This window comes from Antedon mediterranea, chromosome 3 (assembly GCF_964355755.1).
Source record: "Antedon mediterranea chromosome 3, ecAntMedi1.1, whole genome shotgun sequence".
Lineage (NCBI taxonomy): Eukaryota > Metazoa > Echinodermata > Crinoidea > Comatulida > Antedonidae > Antedon > Antedon mediterranea.
The window spans coordinates 35,843,237-35,865,216 of NC_092672.1; the positions used below are offsets into that span (position 1 = coordinate 35,843,237).

A 21,980-nucleotide genomic window follows, 5' to 3' on the forward strand; every position below is an offset into this window, starting at 1 on the left:
TTTTTGTTTTTTGCGTTCAATTCAATTCTATTCAACTTCATTTAACCACGGAGGAGGCCCAGATCAACACATGGTTGTTCTTCCCTGGAGCCGTGCACTGAAAGAAAATACAAATACAATTTCAACAATGTTTTTACAATATTATGTACAGTAGGCCTACAGGATATAAATATATTTAAACGTTTTAATAAAGGGTATAGGCCTATGATTTCTATATCATGATCATGGATGAGATTTGTTAGATCAGGATTGTATATTTGTGTTGCATATATAGAGTTAAGTAGAAGAGTATCTAATCTACTATATTATAGTAGTAGTCTATTTTCTTACCCGCCATCAATGTCGTACCGTGCCTGGTATTTTGGCGCGGAAAATTAAGTCAACGTTTGCACCCACTGAGCAAAAGTGAAATATCTAACTGGAGAGGGCAGTACAATAAGTTAAATTTCCACGCGACGTGTTTATGTAACTTCCGGGTTTTCTTCGATACTGACCAATCACAGGCTTCGAAATAAATCTAGTCGGGGCATGATATAAGTCATCGTAAAAGAACGAAAAGAAGAAAACGGCGGGTTAATGCAATTGCTAGCTGATGTGTGTTTGAGGCCTAATATTTTAATTACTAAAAACACCTACCAATATGACCGAAGAAGACAATTTACTGACGGGTTTACGTTTCCGAGTATCAAATGCTTCAGATCAAGGGGGTAGAAATTACATGGAAGATGTAGTATGTGAGCATTTCGAAAAAACAGAGGCGGCAGACATTGCATGTTTTGCTGTTTTTGATGGTCATGGCGGACGGGAAGCGGCTGTTTACGCGCGAGATCATCTGTGGAAGAACATCAAGAACCAGCCTGGTTTCCTTTCATTCGACGAAAAGCAAACTAAAAAAGCAATAAAAGATGGATTCGCAATAACACAGAATGATATGTGGAAGTTCAGAGGTATTTAATTTAGAAAAAAAATGTTTTTAAAGATTTTTCAATAAATAGGCTAAAGTAAAAGAAAAATTAGGCCCTACAAAATGTTTTTATTTTATTAAAATAAAACTGATTGTTTGTCTAGGCCCCTAGTAGTAGGCCTAGGCTATGATGACTAGGCCTAGGTAGGCCTAGTAGAGGCCTATCCTAGCTTATTAATTAGGCCTACAACTATGCCTAGGCCCTACCCTAGTCTCTTCTATGTATAGGCCTAGTAGGCCTCTCCTTATAGTAGGCCTCTCCTAATAGTAGCCTGGGTCAAGGGTGGGTAAGAGGCCTACAATTAATTGCCTAGGCCTAACTAATAGTAATGTATAAAATTTAAGTTGATCACCACATAGGATTAAGATTAAAAACATGTTTAAAAGGCTGGTAAAACAAAGACGGCCCCTATGTCACATGTGACATTTTTTATTCAGTTAAAAAAGGACGTAATAATTAAGAATAATAATAATATAATATGACCATACAACATGCATTCTGTAAATGTAATATCAATGACATTTGTCATGTTTTAAAGCGGTCTTGTTTTTATAATAAAGCAAATTTCTGTATGGAACACCGCAGCAGTGCTAGCTAAAGAACAGCCAAATTAGGCAATAATGAGTAAATACTAAAATTGGCCTATGCCTTGTACGGTACCCAATAATATAATAATACGGGAAAACCGTGAGTGAGTAAAAATCAATCGTCAATCAAAACCGTATATGCCGTCGGTCCATACAAAATATCGGAAATTGATTTTATCGCATCCAAAAACCTTCAAATATTACACCAATGTAAAAAGTACCAAAACCTATTTTTGTATGACATGTCAAATCATGTCTGTTTAGTTATTTTAATCTTAGAGCTATTTATAATTTATGTACATTGTGGTTTGTGTATTACCACTTGGCTACAACCAAGGTTCGTAGAAGGTACATGTCCAGACAGGCATAAATACTGTAATTGGTATGAAGTCTGTGGTACTATTGTTACCATTACAGGATATTTTTCGTCACTACTGTGCTTTCTACCTTTTGATGAGTAAATGGCATACATTTCAATTTAGATTTTCAATATCTCCTGTACTTTATTTTAATCAAATAATCTAATATTAATACAGTCAACTCCCCAATACTGGACACCTTTGGGCTGGCCAAATATGTCTGGTTTTCCCAAAAAGACTTGTATTCAGAATGCGTTTTTAATGGTAAAAAACGAATTTGGGACCTTTTTGACGCCGAAAAAAGTCTGGTATTGGGGAGAGTCGACTGTATTTAATTATCATAATTCTAGTGTAGTGTTGTAAATTTACATATTTTTGAATGATTTGTTTACTTTTTGTTTGTATTACAATTCCCAGAAGATTACACAGAGCAAATATTTTTTTTTTACAGCGGGCTGGAAAAAGACCTCATCCGGGTATGCTAGCACTGCTGGTACAACCTGTAGTATGGCCATTATAATTGGCATAAAGATGTACATTGCTCACGTCGGTGACTCTGGAATTGTCATGGGATTTGATGATGAAGGAATGATCAACTACAAGGTTCTAACGACCGAACACAAACCGGATTCAAGAACAGAGCGAAAACGGATCGAGCAAGATGGCGGACTTGTAATGCCGAAGAATGGCGTTAACCGCGTTGTTTGGAAACGGCCAAAAATATGGCATCAGGGGCCTGTACGACGAAGTACTAACATTGATTGTATACCATTCTTAGCTGTTGCGAGATCTCTCGGTAAATATTTGGCGACTTACTTTATGTCTGTGCATTCTAAAATTTCAGATTGCACGGTTATAAGTTTAATTCCAGTTAATTTACTACCCACAAATAGGTTGGAAGAACTTTATATAGCCTACTGAATCATCAGGCCTTGTCTTTTAAGGCGAGCGAGTGCGATCACTCACCTAACATAACACACTCCTAAACTGCCCTTGAAGAGTGCGATTTACAATATGCTTAAATTTGGTAAACTTCAACACACCAAAATACAAACAGCACACATACAGCATCCCTGAATATATTGAGGAGTGGAATTTTTAGCACACCTATAATTTTCAAAAGACAAGGCCTGAATCATACAACACGAACATTAAAAGATTAGGAAAAACAATGTGAAATAATATCAGGGCATCACGTATGCAAAACCCAGGAGAGCAACAAATCGCTCTCCTCAAATCACCGAGGAGAGCAATTCGCTCTCCTTGCAAAAATTTTAAATCGCTCTCCTCAAATATTTATGTTGAAGTTGAAGGATGGTCGCCCTTATTAAAAATAGCTGGCCCTTATTAATTTTTTGTACACATTTTTTTGCTCTCCTTTTCGAAGGTTGTTGATTGCGATCGCGCTCGCGATCCTTAAAAACGAGGGACTGCCATTAGGCTTGTAGCTTTATAACTTAGCTTATATATTATTAGCCTAGGCCTAGATTGGTTTAACTTTTAAAAATCCACGTGTTTTTAGGCCTCTTGACAGAAAAATCAACACTGTCAAAAGCTAGGCTCTATTTTGAAAATTAAGGAGCGCGATAAATTGCTCTCCTCGAAGCCTGTTGAGGAGCGCGGAGGAGCGCGGTCGCGCAGGCGCTCCTTATAAATGATGCCCTGTAATATATTTTAAAATAATTTATTTTCAGGTGATCTATGGAGCTATAACTTTGAGTCTAAAAAATACATAATATCTCCAGAGCCGGATATAGATGTACTAACCCTTGACCCGTACGAGCACAAGTTTTTCATAATCGGAAGTGACGGTCTATGGAACATGATGAGACCAGGGCCATCTGTCGATATAATCGCAGATTATGAAAGAAACCGTATTCTAAAGGTAAGTTGTTCTTGTGGCAACTTAAAAATGTTGACAGCAACATAGATTAAATCTTGAAATAATTTATTTGTATCTTAATATCTTTTTTTTGAGAGATTGTAAGTACCATTTTTAGTACATTCAATCGATTGGATCAACAAAAAAGAAAAATTATCTTCTGAAGCTCTGTCTACACTTCTACAAACTAGTTTGACAAAAAAAAGTGTGATGTTCCCAAATATGGTAGTGATATGATATCATCATGTCCATATATGGGCACATCACATTTTTTTTTCACATAAAGTTTGATGTTTGATGTAGACAGAGCTTAAGCTAGATTAAATTAAATGTTATGTTAATAAATTTATTAGTAATTTCAACATTTTCAAGATTGCAGTGAGATTTTTGTCCTTGCGATTATGGTGCCTTATATCAGGCCTCGAATTTGGGGATTTTAGGGGCAAGGCCATTTGGCCTCCGGTTTTCATTGATTTGAGGGGCACCAAGGCCAAATGGGAGGGCACCAAGGCCATTTGTTTTAAATCGAAGGGGCACCAAGGCCAAAATTAAAAAATATTTTAATAACTAGGCCAAAATTTAAAAATAGCTTGTTTCCGGTTGAGCGCCCGGGTGGAATTTTTTTCAAAAAAAAAAAATTCTACCCGCAAACATTTTTGGGGAATTTCCCCTATTCATCAGATTGCGTAGTAGTAGTAGTAGGAGAGGACTGTCTACATCTTTTTGTATTTCATTATATATAAATATTACGTGTATTTACGATCCATATAAATAATAATTATTAAGGTACGATGTTTAGCGTTCACAGTTGTTTCGTTTAGTTTCAAACAATGCGATCAAAAAAAGGCATGTGAAGCCAGGCCCAACGGGTAAAGACCCTAACAACAGCAAGCACTTAGCAGCACTAAGGCGCAGCGGACGGAGAACACAGGTTACAAAAACAATTTGTTTGTAGGCCTTAACTACAACTATTCATACACAGAGTGTTAACCACGGTAAAAATCAAGCCAATGACATTATGTTGTAGAATATAAATTGTTGTTATTTTCCGAGTTTCGATTTCTGAAGCTTTTTTGTTAGTATAATCCATATTCATAAGAATTCAAAACACGGACGGACGGACGCCGACCCTTCTCTCTCTCTGTTTAGCCTTCTGCACGTGTATTGTGGACTATACCATTTCCTTGAGTTCGGTAAAAACGCGTTTGTTAATTTAGTGTACGACGTCGTTAAACAAGATTTTTCGATGATCTGTCGGCTGGATTATTGAGGTGGGTGCGATAAAATATAAATATAATATACTTCCAACGATCTTCGGGTTGAGGTACCGGTTTAACTTTAGTACTAAAAGTTGACACCCCTAATTTTACACGTATAATGGAATGGACTACACCATGCAGGAACGCACATGGTATTTTCATATCAGAGGGTGCGTGTACGTCAAAAGGAATTGTTTTTCCAACGACCGATCCTTCGTACTCACACACGTACGACGACGTGTGAAATTTCTTATCAGAGGTTGCGTGTGCGTCAAATGGAATTGTTTTCCCAATGTATTGAATCGCGTGTGTTTGTTGATCGGATCGGCGGCGGGAGGATAGGCTGGCTAGGAGTGCGTGTAATTTTTTTTTCAACGAAGGCGGCTAGCTCGATTATTGAGGCGGGGGTGGTGCGACTTTAATACTTTCAGTGACCTCCGATCGAGGAACGTTTTTAGCTTTATTATTAAAAGTGTACACCCCTGTATTTTAATGTACTATCTATACCATTATTTACCACGCACGGCGGCCGGGACGATATTGTTTTGGTTATATAAATATGTTCGATGTTTTCTCTAAATGCGTTTAGGGAAATCCCCTTGCAACGAAGACAGGCGATAGTTTTGCGTCTCGTCCGATATTCTTGACATTATTTTCTATCTACTTCAGTGGTTTTTATTGTGGTAAAACTCGGGAAGGGCACTCACGGCCAACGCAAAAAAAAGGGCAGGCCAGTAGTGGCCGTGGGTGCTATTAATTTTCGAGGGCATTGAGGCCAACTGGGAGGGCACCGACGGCACTGGCCGCGGTGGCCGCGGTAAAATTCGAGGCCTGTTATATTCACACATGCTAGTGGTGCAATATCATAGTGGAAGAAAGAAACTTCTAAATAGCTCCAAACATTCATAATTTCATTTAACTTTTCAGAAGGGTGAATATACGTACACAGCCTCATATGTAATAGTGAAATATGCCATCAAGCAGTGGAACGTTCGCTGTCTGAGAGCAGACAACACGACATCGATCGTAGTATTTATTGATCCAATGGATACTGTAGAAAAACCATCGACAGAAGCTGGGAGATTCTACAGGGGAACAGGTGCCCCTTGGACCAGCTTGTACTCAGATATTGAAAAAGTTGGTTATATTTATCACAGACCGAGTGTCGAAAAAGTGATGAACCAATCATTGGTTAATGGGAACGATGATACCCCTACTAAACCATCACTAAAACGGAGCTACGCATTTAGGTCAGATCCTCCGTTAGAACTGAGTCCAAAGAGGTCGAAAATGACATACTTGGGTCTGATATGTACAACATGTTGTGGGTACAAGCTGATGGAAGAAGACAAGATGGAGGTGGAAAAAAAACTATCTAAGAAAAAGATGAAGAGACAGCCTGCCGGTACTGTCGTTAATGGCGTCATTAAAATGGTGGTGCCTATGTGCGTTACCAAGGTAATCATTCCAAAGAACTACAGAAGCCCCGCGGGTTATAGATATCCAAACCGCCGCTGTTACGGTGAGAAGGCATACGCAAAGAAGAAAGCAAAACGACGAGAGGAAGAAGAAAAAAATGCCATCAGTTTCTGGCCTAAAATCATCATACCGACAAAATACAAAACACCTGGGTCTAATGGGAAACCAGTAAAAAGACGATGTTTTAGTGAAGAACCTGTGGTAACTACGAAAATACTAAGCATAACTACACCTAAAGATGAGTTAAACTTGAGCTTGAATTCATCAGATGTAGACCAAACAAAAGAAACGCGTGTACCACTTGCGGTAAAGCGCTTAAAAACAGAACCGAACAATCTACCTGAAACTCCAAAGAATAGTCGAAAAGCCTGTGGAAAAGTGTCGCCTACGTCGTATTCTCTGCGTAGAAGGTCAGATACGGATTTGATTTGTCGTAAAATGGTAACACGAGCACGTAGCAAGGTCGTTCCTCGTGTCAAGGAAACACGAAGCAAGACGAAGGTGTCGGCAAACAAAATTAAGAAGACTAGAGTGTCTACAAGTTGATTACAAGAAAATCACCAATGAGCACTCTTGTAGCATGCGTGTTTTAACCAAAGCCTGGTTTCTATAGATACTTGTTATTTAAACTCACTGATTCAAACAAAAAAATGTTGTATTCAACGATGAAATACAGGTCTACTTTATTGTGAAAATCTTACAATTTGTAGGCACCATTTCTAATCCATTCTGGGTAATTTAAAAATTAAATAATTTATTAATTGATTTAAAAAAAGTTAATATTACCAATTGATTATAAATTATACTAAATGAATTTGTCTAGCAGTGGTATAACCATGATTATAACCCAATTATAAATAAATACAATTTGAAATAAAAAGTTTTATAAAAACCAGGCTTTCAAATTGTGAAAGGTTTTTGAAAAAAGGTAATTTCCAAAACGATTTCATTCCACAAATTGATTTTAAACATTCAATTGTGCCATTTTACTAATTAAAACAATTAATATTTTATGGATTTTAATGTTTTAAAAACATAAATGTATTATTTTCTGCAAACTTTTGGTGTATTATTTTAAAATGTATAATAATTATAGATATTTTAAGTTGATCATCTTTAGTGCTTCCCTATTTAATTTCAAGTTAGGTTATTTGTTTGTTTTTGAATGTTCACTTTTACTTTTAGCTTTTAATTTAATCTGGTTGTTATTGTATTGTGTTTATATTTTATTATTTCAATTTCTGAATTCCTTCCAATGATAAATCAGGGAAATATACAGTACTGGCGATAAACAATTTAAATATGTACTGTACATTGAATCATAAACTATCCACAAAAAAAAAAGAATTTGAATGAGCTGTTAACGAAGATTGATTGCACTGTATTATATTTTCAATTAATACATCTAGTAATTTTCTCTTTATTGCATGTGTCAAAATCCAAAATTGATTATAAAGGCTAATAATACCATACAAGCATTGGTCTAAAATCGTTTATATTTTATGAAAACAAACATTGATTGTACTGTTTTATATTTTCAATCTTTATCATTTAAGACATCTAGTAATTTGCTCTTCATTGTGTTTGTCACAATCCAAAATTCATTTTAGGTATTCTCATTGGTCTAAAATCATTTATTTTATGAAAGCAAACATTGGCTTAAATGTCGTATATTTTTGTTCTGAAAGGAATTGCTGCTCATCAGTGTACACTGGAGTATATAATAGATAATTTGAATATGCCTCAAGTTAGTACAGTAATGCTAATAATAATTCTCGATATATTCATTATTGATGTACAGTAATATTTTAATTACAATGATGTACATTAAGAGTTTAAATAAATTTGTAATACAATGTAAAAATCTTAATTCTGTGATGTTAAACTGGTTTTGAATAGAAATTATTTTTGTATGCTATATCATTGTTTATGGTTGCCTGTAGTATTGTACTACCAGGGAAGAGTTAAATTAATTTAACTCTTCCCTGGTAGTACAATACCAATAGTTTTTACAATTTTGATGTTAATGATATTTACATGAATTGCATTCAAATTAATACTGGTAAGAGTGACTTTTACAGAGTGGCCGAGCGGTTAAGACAGTGGAACCGTAATTACCTAGCCATAACATTGGCAGGGGTTCGAGGCTCACTCACTCCATGGTTCTGGTGGTAGAACGAGTCTTCTCGGATAAGGACTATATAACCGTAGGTCCAGTGTGCACATCTAGCTCGTGTGCACTTTAAAAGAACCTAGTACATCTTTCGAGACGAGTAGGGGGTTACCCCGGTGTATTAGTACATCACAGCCACTGATCACCAACTGGGCCCTCTGGGAGACCAGTCATTGACTGAAGAGGTTACCCAGTATAAATATATATTTCAATTCAATTTCAATTTACACCATTTTTTATCGATAGCTTAAGAGTGACATAAAAATACTATACTATAACATTCATTGAATCTCATAGGTTATCAATGTTGTATATTTTAGAGTAGTGTTCTAATAAATCCATATATTCTGCACTACATAAAGAGATAAAAACTCCCGCTCCCCTCTCCTGGAAAATGTTTGTTGTTTATCAGATTTTCAATCTCCACACCTTTTTTTTTATAGATAAATTAATCATGTTGTTTTACAATTAAATTTACTAATAAATCAACAGCAAGGTAGCTTGATGTTCACCTAATATAGGTCAAACATCATTAGTTAGCTGAGCAAGCTACCTTGGGTGACTACAAATAAACCTCCTTACTGTTTAATAACCATCGGGGTCATTACACCAGTTTTCGGCAGTGTAATTGTTAGTAACATTTAAACATATTTAGGTTTGTTTACTGAAAATGTTTTTTAACTTGCATAAAAATATTTATTTTATGTTCACCAATTAATTAAAAAAATCCATGTACTTAATACATTTTTACTATGTTATGAATGTTACCCACTGGATCTGACCTATGACCTGTCAGTAAATGGGGGAGGGAGTGGTAACAGGTAATTGGATGTGATTTGTAATGATCATATTTTTGTTGTTTTTAACAGATTCCATCAGATTTTGTACAAATTTCTAATGTTTTATATAATTCCTGATTTAATAATTATAAATCAGACTTGGTTAAAGTATAAAATGTAGCTTTGTCATCAATTTGATTAAAATAATGATGATAAAGAAAATCTTTTGTTGTGTTTGTATTTTCTTGGGTTATGCTGAAACAAACTCTTTCACGGGTCTGTAACCAGCCCAGTCTTCTTGAGTGCTACATTTTACAAGCTGTAAAACACAAATATTCAGTCACAAATGAAAAATAACCAGGAGTGAAAATAGGCTGAACCCCCAACAGATTCTGCTGCACTCATTGCATAAGGTTGACCTTATATTGACTATTGGCTGCTGCTGCATCATTATGTTCATATGTGGGCACCTCACATTTTTTGTCACATAAAGTTTGACAGAGCTTTAAGCCCAGGAGGAAAATGATTATACTGTGTATTAAACATGAAAAAATAACATCAATCGGTCGTTTTATGCGAATGTAAAATCGGAGTACAAACATAGAATGTACAGCTGAGCCACTGTCGCACACAAGACAGTTATCATAACTCATCATGAGGGCCCCTTTATAAATAAGGTTTAATAACCATGCTTAAAGCTCAGGTACAGGCATGAATTTTAAATATAATATTTGGTTAATTGTACATAAATCAAATATTTGTAACAGAAATCGGACGAAAAAACAAGAATTTCCCTTAATATGGGCAAATACAAAATTTGGAAAAATTCTTCCATAAAAACCAGGTAGACTTTTTTTCAGTAGTTAACCTAATGTAATAACATGTCGGGTGACTCCCTAGACGGTGAAAAAAGATGGTGGATATACGGTGGATAATTTTTGCTATAGCATGAAAATAAAAATCTGAAGTTGAATAAAAATATCAGAAATGTAATATTCAAGTTATATTACCTATATTTAGTCATCTGATAACATTTTTTACCACACCATTTATTTTTCATAGCTTCTTAAAATGCCTCGCTATTTACAAAATTTGTGTACAAAAGAATAGAGATTTTACTGTGTAATTTGAACTATCTCCCCACTGATAAGAAAGTTCGTGTAACACAAATAAAATCCCAAAAATTATGAAACATAGGGGAAACTATAGATCGATAATTATTGGAATGTATGATCAATAGAAATTTTTTGCCCGCACCTGACCTTTAAGCTGTAGCAAGAATGACAATAATGCAATATCTCTTCAAAATAAGTTATTCTCATGATATAATTTAATACAAAAAAAGCTTCCAGAAATATACATTTGACATAAATCATGCATTTAATTTAACTTGTCATCACCATACCCCGTTTGGAAGGGGATTCCCAATGTTGGTGAAATCCTTGAATCCCAAGATGCTTTCATTCAAATGGTTACATATTCAGTTGTGCATCATTGAGTTGTACATAATTGCCGATAAAATAATGTGTGTACATATATTTTATAGTGTAGAGTCTTCAAGCCTGCTGCATAATTAAATCTCTTGCAATTTGAAATGCTGCCACCAATGAGCCTAACTGTATCTTTTCATTGGTTCCAGAAGCTAAGCGATACCTACAGAAGTAAATGAATGTAATTTGTACATATTCCAGTTTATCTTAAACAGATAAGTAGTAAAAAAAATGGTTACTTATTCTTTAAAATGTGTGCTATTAATATTAATTAATACTTACTCAACATCTGCCATTTTTTCCAGAAGGTGTACCCGGACATTGGCAGGAAATTCAACTGACAAAAAATAAATCCAATATAAAAAAAAACATATTAAATTCTCTGATTCCTGGTACAGGGTACAAGTTAAGCTCTGTCTACACTATAAAATTAGTTTGACGAAAAAAGTGTGATGTGGCCAAATATGGTAGTGATATGACCAAATATGGTAGTGATGTGACATCATGTCACATGAACACATCACATTTTTTTTGTCACATAAAGCTTGATAGTGTTGACAGAGCTTTACAAATGTTTTAAAACCACTTTAGGCTTTTAGAGCTAGGGTTATCATTATAGTTATTACAATACAATGAATATGATCTGAACATAATAAAAAGATCTTGATATACCTTTGTGCACATAAGTATGAACTTCTGTGAGAATATCCTGCAGAGCTAATCCTTTCAGAGTTTTTAGATTTAAAATATCTTTATTTGGATATATAAGGAAAACATTTCCCATATATCTAAACTGGTATTCTTGCCAATGTAATTTACAATTAGGTTAGGCCTTCCTTTTTTCTTTCTATAGTTTTAAAGGCCAACAACCAACACCTAAAAGAGTATTTTTCAAACGTATAGTGTAGTGTATGTGTGAACTAGGCATCTGTAAGCTTTGTCTACACTATCAAACTAGTTTGACAAAAAAAAGTGTGATGTGCCCAAATATGGTAGTGATATGCCCAGATATGGTACTGATATGACATCATCATGTTCATATATGGACAAATCACATTTTTTTGTCACATAAAGTTTGATAGAAGATCTTAAGAACAAACAAGTTACTGGGCTGAACTCTGCTCTTCTTGAAATTTAAAGAAAATAAAGCAAAAGGATACTATTATAAGCCGACAAGAAATCTGTATTTAACATCCAGTTCAGCATCTGTTCAATGTCTGTAGTTAGAGGGTGTCCTGTACACATGTACACATTCTCTTCATTTACAACATCATATGCCATTGACGTACTCTGAAAAAAAAAAAATATATTGCTTAATCAGTTATATTATGGATACTATATAGGTTTTATTATTTGGCAAAATATAATTTTGCTAAGTATAGTACTTGCTATGTTACTTGGCAGAATAAATGTTGTTACTTTTGCCAATTTTAGTACATATTTAGTATTTGTTTGTTAGCATGATAGCGCCCTAATTTTCAAGTTATCATTCTCAACATTTAAGTGTATATAGGTATATTATTACAGAACATGCCTATTGTAACTTGGTTCATTAATAACTTTACAAATAAAAAAATAATAATTTGTATTCTTTTAACATGGGCCGAAATATCAACATGCGCTCTCAGTGGCAATATTTTGCCAAGTACTTCACTCAGTTTCTAAGTTCTTTCATTTTGTTTTATTTTCTTATTTCTTTGTATTATTGAGAAAAGTGGTGCTGTAACTTGGTGGTTAATATGCTTGCCTTCCAATCCCAAGGTTTAGGGTTCAATCCTGAGCTAGTGCTAGGGTTGTAACTCATAACTCTTTCAACTCCACTCCCTAAGTCTCAAATGAGACTTAGTTTATAAGCACGATAAATTATAGGATTGTGTAACCATCCTGTAATTGGCGAGTTACTCGCTGTTGGATGCGTATGGAAAAGAAATAAATTTCCACTTAATACAGGTGTCCCCTAACACTCTTTAATTTACGGTATTTTGTCCCTTTTGTATTGTTTCAAGTTTTTTTTTACAGATTTTATGATCTAATACATGACAATAGCAATTAAAAAAGGAAAAAATAACGCTTTCAACCAATCCTACTAGTGTGATGTCGACTACTAAATGCAATTAATAATCTAACATCCATTCATCCATATCTACAGTAACCATTTTATTACAGTAGTACTTCTTCTTTGATTTACCTGTAGCATGTTCAGTGATTTCCTCATATCTCCAGTTGCTAAAGTAATTAAAGCTGTCATTCCGTCCTCTGTTACTTCAACTCTGAAACCACAAAAAACAAATTGTACAGTGTAAATAATTAACACACCTTATCAATTAACTAACACCCTTCACATTGGTGCTGTACACTGGGGTGCTATTTGCATAATGTACAGGTGGCTCATATATCATGCAAATGCAACCTACCTTTCTTCGTTGATGACATGTCGGAGCCTAGGTATCATCTGGTCTTGATCAAGCGGTCCAAATCTAAATCTAGTACACCTGGACTGAAGCGCTGGAATAATCTTCGACAGATAGTTACAAATCATACAGAAACGAACATTTTCTGTGTATTTTTCTATTACTGTTGAAGGAAAACAATGGAATTGATTATATTGCATTGAGGGAGAGCAGTAGAACTTGAGAATTTGAGACACCTCTATTCAGGGGACACCTTGATTTAGAGGGAACCTAGATTCAAGGAGCACTTTCCTGTAAATGAATAAGGAGTAATATATTTTAACACTACAGGTTTCCCCTTAATACTGTATATCAATTAGTATTGGAATAAAAGCAAATTGGAAGAGACACACAGTATACACAGTCAGATGATGATTTTGGCAATATTAAGCCTTGTCTACACTATCAAATAATGTAGACAGATCTTTATTCTGCTATTGATACAAAACATCTGGATCATCTACATTTATCCATTCTTACTAACCTCGTCTGAGGGCATTCTGAGCGTCATTTGTCATAGCATCTGCTTCGTCTAGGATCACAAGTTTGAAGCCTGACCTGAAGATCGTCCTCGTGCTGGAAAAGCTAAGAATAGGTCCTCTAACGATACCTATACCTCTGTCATCTGATGCATTTAACTAAAAACAAAACAATAGAATTCTTTAGTATTACTATTTAAAGCTCTGTCTACAATATTTTTAAAAAATTATCATTTTAGGCAAATTATCAAGGATAACCACAAGTGAATGAATTCACTATCCTTCTCAAAGGTGGCAATCCTGTTCACTATCAAACTAGCTTGAAAAAAAAGTGTGGTGTGCTTAAATATGGTAGTGACATACCTACACATGGTAGTGATATGACATCATCATGTCCATATATGGGCACATCACATTTTTGTCACATAAAGTTTGATAGTGTAGACAGGGCTTTAGACTGCCTCTATTGAGGGAAATAAGTTTACTGCAAAATATAAATGCTGCCCTCATATATTAGTTTATTACATTTTCACTGAACACTTTCCGCATTTCACCACATTCTATTGTCTTTACTTAAATATTGCTATCTTATTTATTTGCCATGGTTTTACCTCTAGAACCATTGAAGTGAATTCCTTCGGCGAGTACAGTTGTTTTGCACATGCTAGAATGGTTGATGTTTTTCCGGTACCAGGAGGGCCATAAAATAAAAGATGCGGCAGACGATCCGCTTTCATAAACTTATTAACTAAAAATAGAAGATAAAAACAGTTTAATTTTAAATTAAATACATGAAGTTTGCAATTATAGATTTTAAAAAACCTCAAAATGAAACAAAATGAATTTTCAAACCTCTGAAATTTTACATAATGCATATTTGTGTATCATTGTAATATTTTATGATTTATCCCAAGGAATATAATAAACTTTAAATGAGTGCACAAAACATATATGGAAATTGAAAGCTGTTGCTGAGTGAGGGCTGTGGAGAGGGTATGGTACAGGATATTTATATATAATGCACTTGTCAATTGTATGACCCACTATACGACCCCCGGGAGAGGTGCGTCATTTGTCCGATGTGCGTCATACTTTTGAATACCATGACGCACCCGTGCGTCAAAAAGGTGACTTACCTTTAGGTGACCATGACGCACCCATTTTGACGCACTGTGACCATGTTGTTTATGATATGGTGGGTGGTAAAGTGACGGACATTGACACACCTTGTTCATTGATGTGACGTACCATCTAGGTTTTTTGACACACCCCTGCGTCAGTAATTATTTGTAAATGACGCACCCATGACGCACCTCTCCCGGGGGGATGCTAGTCAAGTCGCCCCATCGCAAAGTCGCCCCATACAAAGTCGCCCCTTACACAGTCGCCCCATCGCAAAGTCGCCCCAAAACAAAGTCGCCCCGACACAGTCGCCCTATCGCAAAGTCGCCCCATCGCAAAGTCGCCCCAACGCAAAGTCGCTCCATCGCAAAGTCGCCCCATCACAAAGTCGCCCTATTGCAAAGTCGCCCCAAAACGTTAAAAAATAGTTTACAAGTGCGTAAAATGTTGCAATGATACACAAAATAACACAGAACGTGTAGGCATAAAAGGGGAAGCCCCGCCATGTAGTCTTAGGTCACACGATCGGCACGCACCCCCATATCAGAGAGGAAGCCCCCGACTAATCACTCCGCGGTCGCACTCCGCCGTTGCCGTTGTCGCACTCTATATACAACGCACCATCTGAACCCCGCCGGAGTTTTACGATGATATCAGTCGCGTTCGAAATCGGTCGCGATAAAATGATGTTATACGATCTAGATTATTTTTACTTTGGTCGATGAATATTTATTATTATTATTAGGCCTATATTAATAATTGATTTTTGTTTTTATTTTACAGGTCAGTATGATGAGAAAGATGTGTGGCTTAAAAAATGACAATTTGTAAACATAGTTTAAGATATAGTATTATCCAGCATAATGTCATTTAACAGTACATAGTACGTACTTATTTAAATGTGAAATATTTTATAGGAAACGTAGGCTACGTCTGTGTCTTTTATTTTATATGCAACAAATGACGTAAAACAATTTATTTATAAACATTCAGTTTACTATTATATACATAGTATTACAGTGAACATTGATTGTAAGACTCCTGGAAAGGCAATCCCATCATTATATCAATTATAAAATTGCATCATATCACCACTATAATGTCGTAAATGATAACGTGCGTGTGTGTATTTGTCGTACGTCCGTGTACGTATTATTCCGTGCCTCTTTACTGTCTTGTTTAATTTAAAATTAAATAAACACCCGATATGAGGATACTTATTAGGCATTATAATTAGAATGTTCTATAACCAAAAGGATTGAAAAGAATTGGCGACTCGCCATCTGAAACATTCTCTGAATCCAATCGGAGCTGCGCCTTCTGGTATCTGTTTCCTCACAGCTGCTACGTCTTTCTGCTGACCGTCGGGGATTCCCCTTTTTAAAAAACACGCACACGATACTGTACGATGGTTTTTCCATGGTCAAAATGTCGCGTTTTAATTTTACTAATACCTGCATGTAAAACAATCACATCGGCGATGAAATCCCCTTTTTTTTCTTCATTTTGAAAAGTCATTATAAAATTAAGACACATAACTTGTCAATAAATGCAAAATGATCAATAAGTAGCCTATAACACTATACGAAGGCCTACTACACATTTATACATTTATTATAGGCCTATTATCCTAAAAAAATAGCTGGTATCCACGCGTAGGTTGAAGAAAGATTCGTAATTGTGGCTCTGGTAACTAATTTTAAAATCATATTAAATTAACATTTTCGAAACTATAAATCAGGGATAATCTTTTTAGGGACTATTTTTTTAAATGATTTTTAAAAAGCACATCACTCCATTAAAACCTGTAAAATAAAAATTAAAACACAAATTATGTATATAATAGGATAAACATTATAATGTATACGATATTTAGCGCGACCAAAGTAACAACGCAATCGATATCAAACGCACCCAATATGATTAAAACCGATAAAAACTCCGGCGGGGTTTCCCCATCTTCAGATGGTGCGTTGTAGAGTGCGACAACGGCAACGGCGGAGTAATTACGGGGGTTTCCCTCTCATGGTAAGCTAGCACGTTAGTGCGACCGCGGAGTGATTAGTCGGGGGCTTCCTCTCTGATATGGGGGTGCGTGCCGATCGTGTGACCTGAGACTACATGGCGGGGCTTCCCCTTTAATATGCCTACACGTTCTGTGTTATTTTGTGTATCATTGCAACATTTTACGCACTTGTAAACTATTTTTTGACGTTTTGGGGCGACTTTGCGATGGGGCGACTTTGCGATGGGGCGACTTTGCGATGGGGCGACTTTGCGATGGGGCGACTTTGCGATGGGGCGACTGTGCCGGGGCGACTTTGTTTTGGGGCGACTTTGCGATGGGGCGACTTTGTATTGGGCGACTTTGTATGGGGCGACTTTGCGATGGGGCGACTTGACTGGATCCCTCCCGGGGGTCGTATAGTGGGTCATACAATTGACAAGTGCATAACTTTGGGCTAAATTAAAATGTCCAAGACTGAAAATCACCTACTTGTATTGATAATATCTGTGTGTGCAATAAGCTCTTCTAACTTGTTAGGTCTGTACTTCTCTACCCTGTAAAACAATTTTGATAAAAAAAAAGTTAATATTATTATTAACATAATATAAGCCAGCAGGCCCCTCCTCTAGTAGGCTAGGCCTACTAGACTCATAGGCCCTAGTCCAGTATTTTATTTGATTGCTATCAATTATGATATTATGACTTTTAAATAGTGTAATATTGTACATGGCAAGAAAGAAACATTGCAAGACCTAGGCCTAGTAAATAGGTCAAAGATCCCATGTATAGCGGCTGTCATGTGGATTCTGCCCGAGTAGCCTGTCTGAAAAGACACGCACATGCAAGCTGGACAGGCCTAAAACTAGGCTAGGCCCCTAGCTAGGTCCTAAAACAGCTTCAGCATCAAAAACATTAGCTATCCAGCAGCTCAATAAACCTACCATGGTAAATTAGTAGAAGTAGCCTCCTTAGACATAATTAACACGATAGTAACATGGAAATAAAAATGTAAACAACTCTAAAATTTCGCGCCACTTCTAAAATGGGTCACCTTTTTGGAAAGGGCAGATAAATTTAAAGATGACGTCAAAGTTTGCAGTAGTCACGTGATTAATCAATGCATCGTAGTTCCAACAAAAAATGTCTGCCTGCACTTAGCCTGGGAGAATGGGAAGAAGTTGGATATTAAACATTGATGCTTCTTTACTTTTAGTTCCTTTAGTTTGGACAATTTTTCAAAGATCTGGAAACCATTTATAGCAAGCTTTGTATATGGTTGTGAAAATGTCCGAAAACGGGCTTCCTTCGGGGGATAAAGCCCTCGCGAATTTGAGGGACATACAATTTTTGATCGACCAGCGGATTTCTCATCTGCAGAAGCTGCGGGACCTGGGCCAGACTCATCAGTCGATTTCGAATGATTGGACCCCGCAGGAAATTCGGACAGCCGAGGTAAGGCCTAGCGTTGCAAAATATTTAAAATATAAAAATGTTTAATCAAAATAAGACTTAGTAGTTGAATAGTTTATTCTTTTAGGCTAGCCTATATTAGTATTTTAGGCTTCCAAATAGGCTAGGTAGGTAGGTAAGAAATAGATAGGAGGCTACAGTCAATTTAGTAAGTTAGGAAAGAGGGGAGGGCCTAGGATAGGCGAGGCTACTAGGCCTATTTTATATTTATTATTAATTGTTGATACAGTATTCTACTCTCTCTAGGCCTGGGTAGTAGGCCCTAGCTAGCTAGGCCAACTGGTTATTACAGTATTGTAGTTAGATCTGATACAGTAAACAAAACAAAAAAGGGTTGAGTCATGTATTGTAATTTGTATATAAAAATTAAAAAGATCACTTCCTAGTTAACTTTCAGTAAATAAATACAATAACAAGTTGATAGTGTCTGTATACAACAAAGGTTTTCATTTCAATCAGAATTAATATTGTATTGAGTTTATTTTAATATTTTTGACTTAGTAAAGCGTCTTTCACACCTGTTCCGGTCCGGCTCCAGTTCAAGCTCGCGTCAGATTGCGCGTAAAACATTAGCGACTTTTTGTTTTCACGGTGCAACATACGGATACGTCACATATCAAGTAAAAATATTGGCGGATAGCCGCGTGGAGTGCATCATGAAAACGAAACATTGTTATGTGATTTGATTTGCCGAACTGCAGTAGGTGTGAAAGAGGCTTAAAGAAGTGTTTATGGTGCAATTATTTTAAATACATTTTTTGTTTATGTTACATAAAGTCTGTAGTTCGAAAATTTAGCCGTAAAAATGCAATTAAAATCAATCCAGTTTCACTTAATTCTTTAAGCATCACTTACAATAAAAAAACATTATTTTATCTGCAAAGTTCAAGTCTGTAGTAACCAAAGTTGTTAAAGTTGTGTTCTCTTTGTAGCGTGCATGTAACCCCATGGTTTTGTGTAGGCCAACACTAACAGCTGGAATAAGACTTGCGAGATTTGTAATGATCTGGTATAAATTATAAGTATTGTACTATAAACATTTGATTGTTTATTTAACGCTATGTTACTGTAGTTTAAACAAAGAAGGGAAACAACCTAAAAAACCAATTCACTGAGTACTGTAAATATGAAGAAATTGGTATTATAAACACTTTTCTTGACTACTTTTAAAAATGCCTGAATTGTTGCTTTACCTCGCACATAATGCTACTACCCAGGCCAACTACAATTGTATTGTACAGTACAGTACATGCACTGTGCTTTGCTATGAAACCTAAGTACTGTAGTGTAAGAAAGATTACATCTGCTTAAAAAAAAAAAAAAAAAAAAAAATTCTGATGCTACAGTATTTATTGTGTTGTGTTACCTTGTGATGTTCACTTAAATAATGTACTCTGTTGAACCCTAATAGAAAATGGTCATGTGACTAATAATGTATCATCAATTCAATGGAAGTAAAGGTTATATTCAACTTAGTACCTTTTATCTTTTCACCTGCAGAGAACTCTTATATAAACAGTGTTTGACACGTATGTTGAAATATTGAATAAAACTGAATTGTGTATGGTATCTAAAGCTTTGTCTATACTATTAAAATAGTTTGAGAAAAAAAGTGTGATGTGCCCAACTATGGTAGTGATATGACATCATCATCATAATACATACACAGTACTGTACATTAGATATAATATTTAATCTGTTGGTGTTTCTGAGAACGCTACCAATATTTAAAATAATGTTTTTTTGTTTTCATTATGGGATTTTAAAGTACTTTTTTTGAAAATTAGTCTCTAATTTGAGCGTTTTTGTTTATAAAAAAATGTAATTGAGGTTAATCATAGATGAATACAATGGTTTTACAATAGTAGTAATATGTAAATTAAGCAGCTATATAATACTGGATAGTAATCCTTCAATGTCCCTCTGGCATAATACCAACTGTGAAACAATGAAAAAATTAGGAAATCAAGAACAATATTTAGTAATTGTCATAACCACGTAATGGAGTGACTTCATTTTTTTCTCAATAAACTCCCCAATGGATCTGTTTGTGGACCCTGGGCTTACCAAGTATTCTGTAATATATCTTACACTAAATATCAATAGAAAATTATGAAATTTGTGTAGTACTCATGAACTTAATCATGAATTAACATCTACAGTACATTTTCGGCTTCCTTTCACATTTAGCCTCATGTCAACAGTGAGTGTTACTTGTAGCACTCATCTAAGAAACCTCTGTTGGTACTATATAGTTCATTGAATGTGAATGGTTTTTTGGCACCTACTCTACCCCACTGTAACTTGTTGGCACCTACTCTACCCCACTGTAACTTGTTGGCACCTACTCTACCCCACTGTAACTTGTTGGCACCTACTCTACCCCACTGTAACTTGTTGGCACCTACTCTACCCCACTGTAACTTGTTGGCACCTACTCTACCCCACTGTAACTTGTTGGCACCTACTCTACCCACTGTAACTTGTTGGCACCTACTCTACCCCACTGTAACTTGTTGGCACCTACTCTACCCCACTGTAACTTGTTGGCACCTACTCTACCCACTGTAACTTGTTGGCACCTACTCTACCCACTGTAACTTGTTGGCACCTACTCTACCCCACTGTAACTTGTTGGCACCTACTCTACCCACTGTAACTTGTTGGCACCTACTCTACCCACTGTAACTTGTTGGCACCTACTCTACCCACTGTAACTTGTTGGCACCTACTCTACCCACTGTAACTTGTTGGCACCTACTCTACCCACTGTAACTTGTTGGCACCTACTCTACCCACTGTAACTTGTTGGCACCTACTCTACCCACTGTAACTTGTTGGCACCTACTCTACCCACTGTAACTTGTTGGCACCTACTCTACCCCACTGTAACTTGTTGGCACCTACTCTACCCACTGTAACTTGTTGGCACCTACTCTACCCACTGTAACTTGTTGGCACCTACTCTACCCACTGTAACTTGTTGGCACCTACTCTACCCACTGTAACTTGTTGGCACCTACTCTACCCACTGTAACTTGTTGGCACCTACTCTACCCCACTGTAACTTGTTGGCACCTACTCTACCCACTGTAACTTGTTGGCACCTACTCTACCCACTGTAACTTGTTGGCACCTACTCTACCCACTGTAACTTGTTGGCACCTACTCTACCCACTGTAACTTGTTGGCACCTACTCTACCCACTGTAACTTGTTGGCACCTACTCTACCCCACTGTAACTTGTTGGCACCTACTCTACCCACTGTAACTTGTTGGCACCTACTCTACCCACTGTAACTTGTTGGCACCTACTCTACCCACTGTAACTTGTTGGCACCTACTCTACCCCACTGTAACTTGTTGGCACCTACTCTACCCACTGTAACTTGTTGGCACCTACTCTACCCCACTGTAACTTGTTGGCACCTACTCTACCCCACTGTAACTTGTTGGCACCTACTCTACCCACTGTAAC

The 21,980-nt window shown here is 36.2% G+C and overlaps 3 protein-coding genes across 8 annotated transcripts in view; 2 read left to right on the forward strand and 1 right to left on the reverse strand.

The window, feature by feature from the left end:
- The first annotated feature begins 379 nt into the window (after positions 1 to 379).
- On the forward strand, positions 380 to 7,509 carry LOC140045409 (protein phosphatase 1D-like). The gene is made up of 4 exons (XM_072090282.1): positions 380 to 947; positions 2,363 to 2,707; positions 3,606 to 3,796; positions 5,980 to 7,509. The coding sequence occupies exons 1-4, from the start codon at positions 641 to 643 to the stop codon at positions 7,075 to 7,077; spliced, it is 1,941 nt and encodes a 646-aa protein (XP_071946383.1). The 5' UTR covers positions 380 to 640; the 3' UTR covers positions 7,078 to 7,509.
- Positions 7,510 to 10,803: 3,294 nt separating this feature from the next.
- LOC140045412 (replication factor C subunit 5-like) lies at positions 10,804 to 18,088 on the reverse strand. Its single transcript, XM_072090290.1, has 10 exons — positions 17,974 to 18,088; positions 17,522 to 17,586; positions 14,514 to 14,650; positions 13,908 to 14,061; positions 13,388 to 13,547; positions 13,162 to 13,243; positions 12,134 to 12,263; positions 11,646 to 11,723; positions 11,256 to 11,310; positions 10,804 to 11,136 (listed from the first exon to the last, which is right to left on the reverse strand). The coding sequence occupies exons 1-10, from the start codon at positions 18,006 to 18,008 to the stop codon at positions 11,040 to 11,042; spliced, it is 993 nt and encodes a 330-aa protein (XP_071946391.1). The 5' UTR covers positions 18,009 to 18,088; the 3' UTR covers positions 10,804 to 11,039.
- Positions 18,089 to 18,173: 85 nt separating this feature from the next.
- LOC140045411 (kinase suppressor of Ras 1-like) overlaps positions 18,174 to 21,980 on the forward strand; it is a 48,264-nt gene continuing 44,457 nt past the window's right edge. For all 6 annotated transcript variants that reach the window (XM_072090283.1, XM_072090285.1, XM_072090289.1 and 3 more), the window contains exon 1: positions 18,174 to 18,484. In XM_072090283.1, coding sequence (XP_071946384.1) covers positions 18,305 to 18,484 — 180 coding nt within the window. In that variant the 5' untranslated portion in view covers positions 18,174 to 18,304. The remainder of the gene's footprint in view (positions 18,485 to 21,980) is intronic.